Source organism: Rattus norvegicus, chromosome 11 (genome assembly GCF_036323735.1).
Source record: "Rattus norvegicus strain BN/NHsdMcwi chromosome 11, GRCr8, whole genome shotgun sequence".
Lineage (NCBI taxonomy): Eukaryota > Metazoa > Chordata > Mammalia > Rodentia > Muridae > Rattus > Rattus norvegicus.
In genome coordinates this window covers 28,010,413-28,022,739 of record NC_086029.1, presented here as the reverse complement: position 1 = coordinate 28,022,739, position 12,327 = coordinate 28,010,413, and the positions used below count along the sequence as shown (strand labels likewise).

Below are 12,327 nucleotides of genomic sequence, written 5' to 3'. Positions count from 1 at the left end.
GCAGTCAATGACATCATCTATCAACCAGGAATTATCAGAATACAGGAAGCGGTTCTTTTATTAATCATGGGTTTGTAACAATGATGTGCTTGCTTTTTAAATGTCACTGATGCCCAGTCATTAATTTCTGGAGTTAGAATCCTATTACAGTTAAGTATTTTTACCCTATATCCTACTTTGGTAGCTTTAGGGGAGATTAATATTATTTAACTTCAAATTGATCTTCATGTAGAAATGTACATTTATGTATATAGAAAGATACAGATGTATGTCACATTTAAAAATATGGGCAGTGAAATTGGAAGGTAGGTACCCTGGAAAATTTGGAAGGAGAAAAGGAAAAAGGTGGAAATGATGTAAGTATATTATAACATCAAAGATTAAAATATTATAGAAATATAAGATGGAATTCTTTAAATAGCCTCAAATTTTTAATAATATAAGTCCACAATATTCTATTTGATTTTATTTATTGGTTCAGATATTTTCCTCTTGTATCATCTTATTTAAAGTATTCAATTCTTTTACTTTTACGTAAACTGAGAAAATAAGTTTTGTTTTTCAAATCATTACACCCTTAGTAATTACTGTAACCATGTCAAGGGTGTGAGATCGGAATTATATCATAGACTATAGCACTGAGAATACAATACAGAGTTACCAAATAATTACGGTAAGGAAGGAGAGGGGAAAAAAAAAAAAGAAACTTTCCCCCAAGCAGACACTGAAGTCACATCCTGACCAGAGGAGGAAGTGTCACATCAGACACTTCCTCAGTGCTATCAGATGCTGTGTATCACGAACAGTAACGGTGCCTGCTCTCAGAGGTCTCTGTAAGAGCAGAACCTGTACTTACTAGAGGTGGCCTGAAGTCAAAATGCTAAAGAGGAAGCCATCCAATGCTTCAGAGAAGGAGAAACACCAAAAACCGAAGGTAAGTTTATTTTCTAAAAGAGTAAAACAAACCAAAAGATTTTACTAGAAAGCAGCACATACAGGCAACACACACACACACACACACACACACACACACACACACACACACATTTACATTCCTCTCACACATATAGACATATACATGTATACATACACATACATACACAAACTCACTCAAACACACAACAATTCAAACACGCATGCACAGTGACACACATCATACATAAAACACACACACACACACACACACACACACACACACACACACACAGCCTACACCATCAACACTACTTTCATGACACTTCATCTGGCACATAAATTGAGTAGAGGGCTGAGGGCATCAAAATACATATGGAAGAATTTGCATACTGATGGGCAATTTTGGTCTTTACAATTGTGTATTGGATCAAACCCTTTATGTTGGTGGCAAAGATTGGGTTAGGATAATTTTATAGAACTCTGTTTGGTGTCCTCTGCTTAACCATTAATATCATGAATTCTCAGCATATTTTCATTCCTTGATTGTTCAATGTCTTGCCAGTGTACTGAAGATATTATTTTATCTGTTACATCGTAGACATTTAAAATACATAACAGTAAGAAGACTATAAAATGGAGAAATTTTAGGTTTTTTTTTATTCTTTTTGTAATTCGACTGTTAAGCTATGATATCTTATTGGAGACATGCTTTTCTACAGTGTCACTAGAGAGAGAATTGTGCCCTATTTTAGGAAGACAGAAAAAATTATAAATTAGTAAATTTGATAATCCAGTTTTATGCAGAATGTTCTTTTATTCTTTCTCTAGATAATAATTGCCATTAAAATAATAGAGAAAAGGCCATGGCTACATTTTTATTGAACTCTAAACTAGTTTTACTAGTAACATTAATTTCTTCAGTATGAAATTATGATGTTAGAAAATTTCTGCCCTATTTATACATTCCTAAGGTTTCTCAAAAAAAAATTCAATCCTTTTTGTCTGTGAGATAAATACTCTTGGGGACCGATTTTCCTTCTGAACTGAGGTGGCATGGAATAGTCCTCAAAGATTTAAAACCTTCTCCAAAAGATCTAAACTAAACTGAGAATAAACTATTTCCTAGTATAAGAAACTAAAACTACCTGATTTTCAATATTATTTTTTCTAATACAAAAATTCAACAAAGGTTAGACAAGCATCTTATAAACACAAGGCATAAAAATATATCACTTTCTGTCTCTTTATTACTAGAATAAAAATTCACAGCAACACATCCCAAAATATACAAAAAAGGTTTTTCAAAGTATCATTCATACAATTATATTTGGTTGTGAGCCTAGCCTTTAACAGCTGAGCCGTATCTCTGGTCCCATATGCTTATTTTATGCAGAATATCCCTGATTAAATGAAAATATTCAATTGTCTATAGCTTTGGGAGGTATTAAGATCCAACAGTAGCTTCCCTCAAAATGTTTCAAAAATGACATTTGACTATTTCATAAGGACTGTATCGTGCAGTATATTATCAGAATATCACTTCACTAAACTGTAATCAAAATGATCTTTCATTATTTGCAATAGTCTAAATAACAGTAGTTATAGAGTACATATGAACTATTGGTCATCTTATTGACGTCTGCATATATAAACTAAAAACACACTTGACGCACCTGAGAATAAAATATATCATGAGAAATAGTCACACTGCAGACATATATGGATTTATCTTTTTATTGTGAAACTAATAACTTTCTGATTACTATAATTGTCTTTAGAAAAAATCTCCTACTAATTCATATTTATTTCTCAATAGAAAAATTTTGCGTATTTCATGAATAAGGAGTATACTCAGTAGAGAATGACAGAGAAGAACACATTATGTTCTGAGCCTTCCATAGATGGCTAGTTGAAGGAGTACAAATTCCACCACATGTACTAAGGGAGTGTGACATCTGTCTACAAAGACACATTAAAGCTACCAAGAAATTGGCCCGAAATACAGGATGTCACTGATGATACTGATTATCTATCAGATATTTTCCATATCCTGACCCACAGGGCTTCGTTCTTTGTGCTGTGGAGTATGGGGGGATTTCCTTGGTTTTACTGTTTAATTAAATTAGAGTTTTAGATATAATTGCATGGTATAGCACCACCTCTGTGCATAGGTTTAATCCCCTCAGACCACACATGGAGAAACCTATTTTATCTAATATTACCTTAAGTAAAAAGTAATGAACTTTTTGTTTAATAGACCGATGGGTACTAAATTATATGGGAGTAAGAAGTTCTGGGATGCTATGGGATAATAAGATGGCTATTTGTAATTAAAATGTAGCATCTTCTAATGAAATGGTAGGTTGGGGTGAGGGTAAGTCTCAGTCTGTAAAATGCTTGACATGCAAGCATGATGACCTGCAGTATTTCATCAGAACCTATGTGAAAATATAGGGTGCTGTTAAGTGCCTCTTAACTCAGCACAGGAGGCAGATACAGGCGAAGACCTGGAAAATGCTGGCCTGCTAGCTTTGCCTAGCATGGCCTAGCCTAGCCATCAAGACTCAAGTAGTAAGAATCACTGTTTCAAAGACCAAAGCAGACAGGGACTGAGAAGGAATAACACCTGAGATTGTCTAGTGACCTTCACACACACGTACGTACATGTACACTCAACTTACACGTGCACAAGTACATCCATGTACACACACATATACACATAAAGAAATAACTTGATAAATGTTTGAGAAGGGAAGAGAGATGCTTGATTTGAACATTTACAGACTTTATACATGTGTTGAAATTCATATGGTAGCCAGATTTATATGCAATCTGAACAATTCTTATTTTCATCTATAATAGCTAAAAATAATGTTACAGCAAAAGAGTTTGCTATTTGCATTTTCTAATAGGTCTATAGCTGTGATGTTAAAATATTTATGAATCTAAAATGTAGTGATAGATTTTAGAGAATTCTACATATAAAATAATTTATTATTTTCTTATGTGTATAGATAGTACTTATCAATAAACATTCTAATAAATTGAACTTTAAAATAAAATTATAGTTTTGCCACAACTTTTTTATCACTTGTGATGTACATTTTTATGTTTGTTTTTCTATTTTGCTAAAGATTATTTCAGCTAAATAGCTTGTATGTAAGATTGTCGCTCAACTATGTTCTTAAACATTAAAAGCAAAGACTGAGAGTCACAAAATAGAAGACATTATCAAGTAGGTAACTGTATGTACTAAAAAGTTAATAAATTCTTACAAGTTTAGTATACACCCGAACTCCATCTGGCATATTGGGTAATTTCCAATTAAAAATGAAACTTGGTGAGTAGTGGTTAAGAATTCTACATTTAGGGTACTTAAAAATAACCTTGCTTTATACACCAGACTTTCCTCTTGAGTTTTATTTTGACTGTTTTAGCACTAGTGCCCAATGCTGACAGTGACTTTAGAGACAAGTAAACATATTCCACATGCAGACCCAGTAGGTTTTCATCTCTACTGTTTTTGTGATCTATAAATGCACAAATGATTATAAGGCATGGTGTTTCTTGTGTTTGTCTAACACTTTTATTTTTGCTGCCTGTGTTTGTTATTAATTTATGATGTAACTGTCACTCTATTCAGATTTTCTACTCTCTTTAATACTTGTTCTAACTCTATGTGAGATCAAGTCTTACCTAGCCTCATAAATGAAGAGTCAAAGGCACACTAAAGATTATATGCATTTTAAAAATCCATTACCTTAACCAGAGATACATAGATGAAATATAGTGTCATATGAAAACACATGCCAATTGGTGCTGTCAAAATCCTGGATGTCTTACTGCCGCTGTGACAGGACCAGCATTGTCTGTCTTAAATGCCAGATGACTGTTAAAGACACCAACAAGACCCCATCATTAGAAATCTGTGTACTTTGAAAAGGAATTTAGGGACTTTCTCCTCTTCCAACTATATTCAGGAATTTTACCATGAAATCTCTCCAGGTACTATATCAAGATTTCAGCATTTAGAATTGTATGCATTTTTTCCTTAATTGCCAAATGGTTTTATAAAATTGTTATATGATGCCAAAACTAAGAGCTTGTCTCTTTCTTCTTTGCTTAGCTTCCCAACATAGTAAGGTCTCAACAGATATGGGGAATATTAGAGTTTCCTGAGTCTGTTAACTGTGGTTTTGGGCTACCGGGTTGTGCATGTGTTTAAATCCACCCTTGGTTCATTTTTGAGTGTTAAAGAACAACCCCAATGTGCCCAAGATTTTGCAAGATTCCTAGAAAGCGTATTGTCCTCTCATGGTCAACCTTTGTTTCAGGTGAGAGAGCATGCTAGAAAGTTTATAAGGAAAAAGGTATGGACCACCCAGATGAGATTTGGAAGTGTAATTAGGACTACACAGACTTAATATGTTGGCTTATGGTAATCTATATAAATACATTTTCACTGAGGTCTTCTTCCAGTTAAGAAGATTCAATACCACTGTCATTGTAAAGGGAAACATCGGAATAATGGCCCTTCTTGAAATAGCTTCTTTAAAAAAGGTTCTTTTTAATCTAAAGTGCATACAGAATGAGACACCATTAGTGTCACAGATGCTAATTTTCACTCGCAGTGACTGAAGTGGCATTCTTTCCCATTTGCATTTGATCCCAGCGATGATGAGAGGTGATGAGTTGATTATAAGCTGTTTTCACTGCACTGCCCGCTGTGCGAATTTATGCTCCTAGACAGGGATGACACGTAGTTGTGGCATTAAAGAGACGCCTGTATTGTTTTTTTGTACCAAGGCTGTTAAAATGCACTTTAACTCTTATTTAACCAGGTACAGGAAAATGGAGGCTCTTTCGGGACCTGGTATTTACTTAACACACTTGCACACAAAACCTATGTCCTTTGATCACTTTATTAAATCTTTGAGAACTTTACACAATAAAAATTTAATCCTATCACTCCCCCCAACCCTTCTCAAGTACACTTCAGATATTATGTTATATCTGTCCAATTTCAGCATTCAGAACTGCGTTAATTTTTTCTTACTGGTCAAAAATGATTATTGTTACATTTTTTTAAAGAAGTCACCAAGTCCAAGTCAAAGTTGTGTTGAGCATATATTCATGGGGTTGGAACCATCCACTGGAGTGTGGTTGACCTACCAGGGACACACCTTTGAGGAAACCGAACTTCCCCCTCCCTTAGAAGTTAGCACCTGTCAATACCTCCTCAGGGGTGGGAGCTGGCATGACTCCACCCGCCGTGCTGGAATGTTGACGACCTTTATCTCCTGCAGATCTTGCACATATAAATGCAGGAGCTGTGAGTGCTTGGAGCTGGCGTTCTGACATGTCCAGAAAATACCGTTTTGTTTGGTTCTTCCATAACCTCTGACTCAAAAACGAACCAAGGGTGGATGTAAATGCGTGCACAACCTGCTACCACATCTGCTTTCATATGGCCCCCAGAGCTTTGTGGGTGGGTTGATACAGAAGTCCCTTTTTGGGTGGAACAGTCCTCTGTCACTTATTCTCTGAAAATTAATCAGTTATGAGCTTTTGCACTAACTACCACCCGTTGCACAAAGGAAACTCTTTGACGAAGTACGAGAGCTGTACAAATCTACTAGTATAAGGATAAGCATTGATGATAGTTTGCTACAACACTGACTAAACGAAACAGTACATTCAGGGCACCACTGTGACCTGTGAACTACTCAACTATGGGTACTTGAGTAAATTTATTACATCAGGCATGAATTCCCTCCTATAAAGCAGGCTTCAAATCCAATCCAAAAACAGTTTGTTACACCACCCAACTCCCCAATTACCCCTCCCCCTCTCTCTTTCCTTTCTCTCTTCTCTCTCTCTCCATCTCTCTCTCTCTGGTATACACCTAACATTTGTGCCCATATTGTACCCATAGGCAATGTTGTTGACAATGTTGTTCAATATATAGCTCATGGGATTCACAGCTGGGCAGACTGGGCAGACTGGGGATAACCCCCGCCTCACAGTATACATAGTACCTCACAGTATGAGAACTAGCCAGTAGAAAGGAAGGTTCCTGGTCAGTTGCAAATTGATTTTTAAATATCCTTTGTCCAAAATTTGTAGTGTCTACAACAATGGGGTCAAGTGTTTGCCTGCTGGATACCAGGAACTCCCCTGATCAATAACTCAAGGCATGATACCCACACCAAGTTTCATTAACTTTAAAAATATTCCAAAAACCTCAATGACATGACACCATATTCTGTTAGTTTATAGAAAACAGTGTAACCCTACACATGTGAAGTATTTCACTCAAAATTAAGAAAGGATTTAGATTTTACATAACAATATTTCTATAACCAAATCTATACCTTGCTGTTGCTGCTGTTGCTTTTTGGATTTAATTTTAAGATACTCTTTTAGATAAATTCAGTTCACTGTGTAATGTTTCAAATAATAGGAGTTGGAAAACTGGGTCCATCGGAGGACTAGAATCATGAGTGTGCTGTGGACAAGACTTAGAATCTGTCATCCGTTTGGAAAGATGATATCCCTTTAAGTGTATTCACACTTCAAATATAGCAAACACTCAGACTGCTACTATCCCATAATCTTTCTATTCAGCTTGTGCCCATATGATAAGAAATAGCTCACGTTTATTGTTCACTGGTTCAAAGAAGTCATGAATAATTGATATACAACTTCCATCTTCCTTCAAAATATATTTATTTGATGGGTGAACTCATAACTTATTCAATTCACTATTAATTTGATTAAAATTATTAGTTGTTCTTTAGTGACAAATATTTTTTCTAACAAGTCACTAATAGGCTTTAGATTTTCCCATCCTGTAGAATGTAAACCCAAAACCAAAATTTAGTCTCAAGCAAGAGGCAACGCTTTGGGGCCAAATGGATTGCAAATACTTAGAAAGTGCTAAGTCAGCATGCAGAAAAATCCAGAGAGTGAGAGAGCATGGCTTCCCCTTGGTATAAGACCTGAATGTTTTATATTCTATAGGAAGAACGTAGAGCCACTACCTGGACTACTAACACACTTGTTAAAACTCCATTTGTCTCTTGTCTTTCCCTGCTTTAGAGAAAAATGATTTCATTATCCACAGGGAATGTATTTTTTCAAGCAATGGAATCAAGTCCATAAACAATATATCTAAATTTTCAGGTCATGGCTTACCAACTGATTCATTTCTCCCTCTTCGCTAATACTAAGAATTCAGGTGGATTTTTTGAAATAACCCATTGACGTTCACTTCTTAGTAGAAAAAAAAAAAAGCTGTCCTGAATTAAGAAGAAGGGATGTTTTGAAATTGTCTGTGGTGGTAGTTGGGGTGATTCCTGTACACAGGAAGAAAGCCACTGTCACTAGAGTTAAATTCACCTCATCTGAAATTAACATGGAAGGACGTTTGGTTTCCAAGGAGGTCTGCAAGAGAAGAGACTCTGCCACAGAGCGCCTAGCTTTGGCCTATAGATGCCCCATGTTTTCTTTTTCTGTGCAATTTACCCCAGGATCTCTTTCTGTCTTACTGACATCCTATAAAGAATCCAGTGGGATTTTATTAAGAAACACCCCAATGATTACATCATTTAGTTAATGATCTCTTTGAAGTTCTTCACACACAGTTACCTTCTGAAACACTCAAGTTAGAAGACGACCCAGAGGGCAACACAGTTTAGCCACTAACAGCCAGAGAGCTCCCACTAGTAGAGGTGATGATTTGATCTCCAGCTGCTTCTTTTCTCCAGCCATCTTTGAGGCCTTACTTCTGAGAGCTTCTCCACACTTGACCTGAACTCGATTGCCCTGCATGTTGCCCTTTCTCACACCCTCCCGCCCACTTCGAACTCTCGTCTTCTCTCATCCAGATGTACCTCTGCTATAATCCAGTAGCTTCTCTGAGGCATCTTTTAAAACAGAGGGATAAAATCTGCTCTGTACCGTTAAGCAGTACTTTGTAATTACATATTGGGATCTTCTGAGGTGCTTTACAAAGATAACCCACTAATGTACCATCTGGTTTAGGGGCTCATAGAGACCTCTGTTCCTGACGCTATGACCACTCACTCTGCTGCTTGTCCTCTTCAATGTGTCTGTATGTTCATGAGCTCATGCTTCGTTGACTACTAAGCTGACTGTCATGTCACGAAAGCGTGCCTCAGTGACTCCAACATGGTAGAAGTCATTAGTTAGCAAAAGAGTAGGCTACATGGACTGGAGTCACACAGACCTGGGTTTGAAGGTATGATATTGATAATTTCTAATCCAGATTATGGGTACTTTACTAAACCTTATTTGAACCTTGGTGTTGTGATTGGAAAAAGGGGACATGATAAAGCCTGTCATGGAGGCTTATTGTAGGTTGCTAGCACATGTATGTGTCCTGTATTAACTATGTTCACTAGATAATCTTGTGTAATCCTTATTTCATAACTGCTCCATTTTTGGGGCTATAGTTTCTTTCACTCCAACTAGCTCTCCTGTCAAGAGCAGATTTATCTTCAAATTTGTATCCTTTGAGGGGAGAACTCAAGAAGGACGAACTCAGTCTTTCTGACTTTCAGAGTACATTGGAGGTAGTTCTCTCTCTCTCTCTCTCTCTCTCTCTCTCTCTCTCTCTCTCTCTCTCCTCTCTTTCCTTTTATTCTTGATTACCATCAAAAACATTTTTAAAAGGCAAAACCATAGTGACTTTTCAGTATACGTGCACTGAGTGTGGCATGACTACTGGGTAATATTAGTCATTTACAGAAGTAACCTACTTCAGAGATGCCGAGCAACCCATCCATGATAAAGATCTGAGCAACACATGATAAAAAGCAGAGCAACTGTTTCTAGAATCAGAATGCAAAGCAGCAATGCAATAAACAAATAGTGTATTATAATGCATGAGAAATGAATGACAGCAGTACAGTGTTGCTTTGTAGGGAGCATTATATATATATATGTATATATAATGCTTTTTTATAATGATAAAATTTATTATATATTATATATTATATATTTTATCATCATAATAAAATGTGTTTTATATATATGTATATATATGTATATATATATGAAGCAAGATGTGCTCATTTAGCTCTGCAGATGTGCTCACAAACTCTTGAAATAACATCTCCTGAATTGATTCCACCTGACTTTACCATTATCCAGCTTCACTAAATAAACAAACCAGGTCCCAGTGGCATGCAGTACCATGGGCCATTTCTTCCAGAGGAGATAATTCTTTCAATAGTATGGAATCAGCATTCTCTTTTTAGGGAAGACTCGCTCACAGTCAAGAGATATTCGAAAGTGCTAAATCTTGGTATCCTTGTTTATAAGTAAGTCAGTATAAAGTTCTTATTTAAGTAAGCCCAACAGAATCCCAAGATCTGACCCAGAGACTCACTCAATGTACTTGGTTTCCTAAGACTAACTGGTGTTACTTCTAATAGCTTTTATTTATGTAATAAAGCAAAACCAGTAAATAAAGAGTTTTCATTCTGTAATTATGTAGCTTTATGATCTAGAATAAGATTCCAAGCATATTTAGCCAATATAGAATCTTACTTTACAATATCCAATGATTGGAATTAGATACGCACTAACCAAAGAACACACTGAAATTGTGTAGGGATATTCCCTGAATATTTTATTGTTGCAGTTGACTTTCTTTTGCAATCTTTATGCTTGCCTGACGTATGTTCTCTATTAGAATTGCATAGTCACCATTTTCCTTTGGTACAGTCATAGTTTTTCTTTGCCTTGTTTAAGATAGGGTATCTACAGGTTACTCAAGATTAGGACTACCGCAGTATTATTACCTCACTATTAATATCTACCAATTTTAAAGTAGCCATTAACAATGAAACAAATGTTTATAGTTTAAGTAATACAATTCCTTCAGAAGTAAATATTCTAGAGTTCCGAGACATGACATTATAGGCCATAGATTGTTTGTTGGTTCAATTTATTTTCATCATTACTGTGTATCCCTTAATACACTGAAATACAGGCAGATGTGAATTTGCAGGAAGAAAAAAAGGTTTTATAATGACAGATTTAGTTGTAATAATACATGTATTTGATAATGAAGAAAACCCAATGGTCTCTTTAAAAAAACAAAACAAAACAAAAACCCTAGCACCCAAGCTTTCTATGATTTTTATCCACATATTCTTTCCCTGTATGGGATTGCATATCATATATTTACCCCACATAAACATGTCTGTTCTTACTAAGAGAAAAAACACGTTTAAACTCCTAAGCCCTGTGGCAGCAGTTGCTGCCCGGGAAGAGAATGTTTATAAGCTTCATGATATTAACTGCAGCACTCAACCTCGGGCAGCATAAAGCATGCAAAAAAGAACTTTCTGTCAGTTTTATTATTTCTAAAAAGGTTCCCCTTGAAGCAGAAGAGTGACCTTGCTTTGCTGAGCTGACATATGCCACTGGATTAATGGTGGAGCTTGGCTGAAGGGAATCTCACAGACACATTACAACTCCAGAAGCTGGGCTGGCGGTGGCCATTAATCAGGGTCACCAAAATCATGCATCAAACCCACCCATTTAGAAGTAGTAAAGATGACTTAAAAAAACTTTTTGAGAATTAGCTTATTGTTTGTCATTACCTGTGTTCAAGGAGATCACTGCATGACTAAAATACCCCTTGAGGAGACCTTTAGAAAGGTCATTTCGTACTCAGAGGCCACCTGAAAGCGGAGTGTGGTTAAAACGTAAGGGACTTACAGGGTGCAGACTTACTCAGGTGATCCTGAGTGTCTGGTGGAAAGCTACTGGATGGATTCATTCCTTCCAAATTAACTTCCAACTTTGAACTATGATGTCATAGCAATGAGTACTATGAATGAACTTGACTTCTTTCTGACTAGATGTTACACTAATATATATTATAATCAAATATTACATTATATTATATGTATTATAAATATATACATATATATTTAAGCATCATAAACTCATATATAAGTCATAACTATAGGCTTGGTTGTTGTAACACATGACTGACAAGTTTGTTAGAGGTGTTTTCATAAACCTAAAGTTTGAATCAACATATTAAATGATTTAATATGTAAAAAGGTGTCCTTGGCTTGGAAGTGCTGTACATCCTTTTGTCATACTTATCACTGATGATGACTTCATTAGAAATGTTCATGGGCTTACTACCTTTAATTATTGAAAAGGTTAAAAATAAAAAGATCTGAGTTATTAACTTCTAATAAGGATTGTTCAATAAATAAGAAGGTAAGTTACTCTTATCTTTTTTGAACTTTCTTAATGCCAATATTTAAAGCTTTGCTTCTGCTCCGCACTTCTTATCTAGATTAGTGTTGCGTTATATAATACTATAATTTTCTTTGCAAGCCGTGCAAGTCAGAAATTAAA

The 12,327-nt window shown here is 35.8% G+C and overlaps 1 protein-coding gene across 1 annotated transcript in view; it reads left to right on the top strand.

Annotated features, from left to right (window-relative positions):
• The first annotated feature begins 795 nt into the window (after positions 1–795).
• Samsn1 (SAM domain, SH3 domain and nuclear localization signals, 1) overlaps positions 796–12,327 on the top strand; it is a 50,380-nt gene continuing 38,848 nt past the window's right edge. Inside the window, exon 1 of the mRNA NM_130821.2 lies at positions 796–934. Within this exon, the coding sequence (NP_570834.2) occupies positions 878–934 (57 nt within the window). The 5' untranslated portion in view covers positions 796–877. The remainder of the gene's footprint in view (positions 935–12,327) is intronic.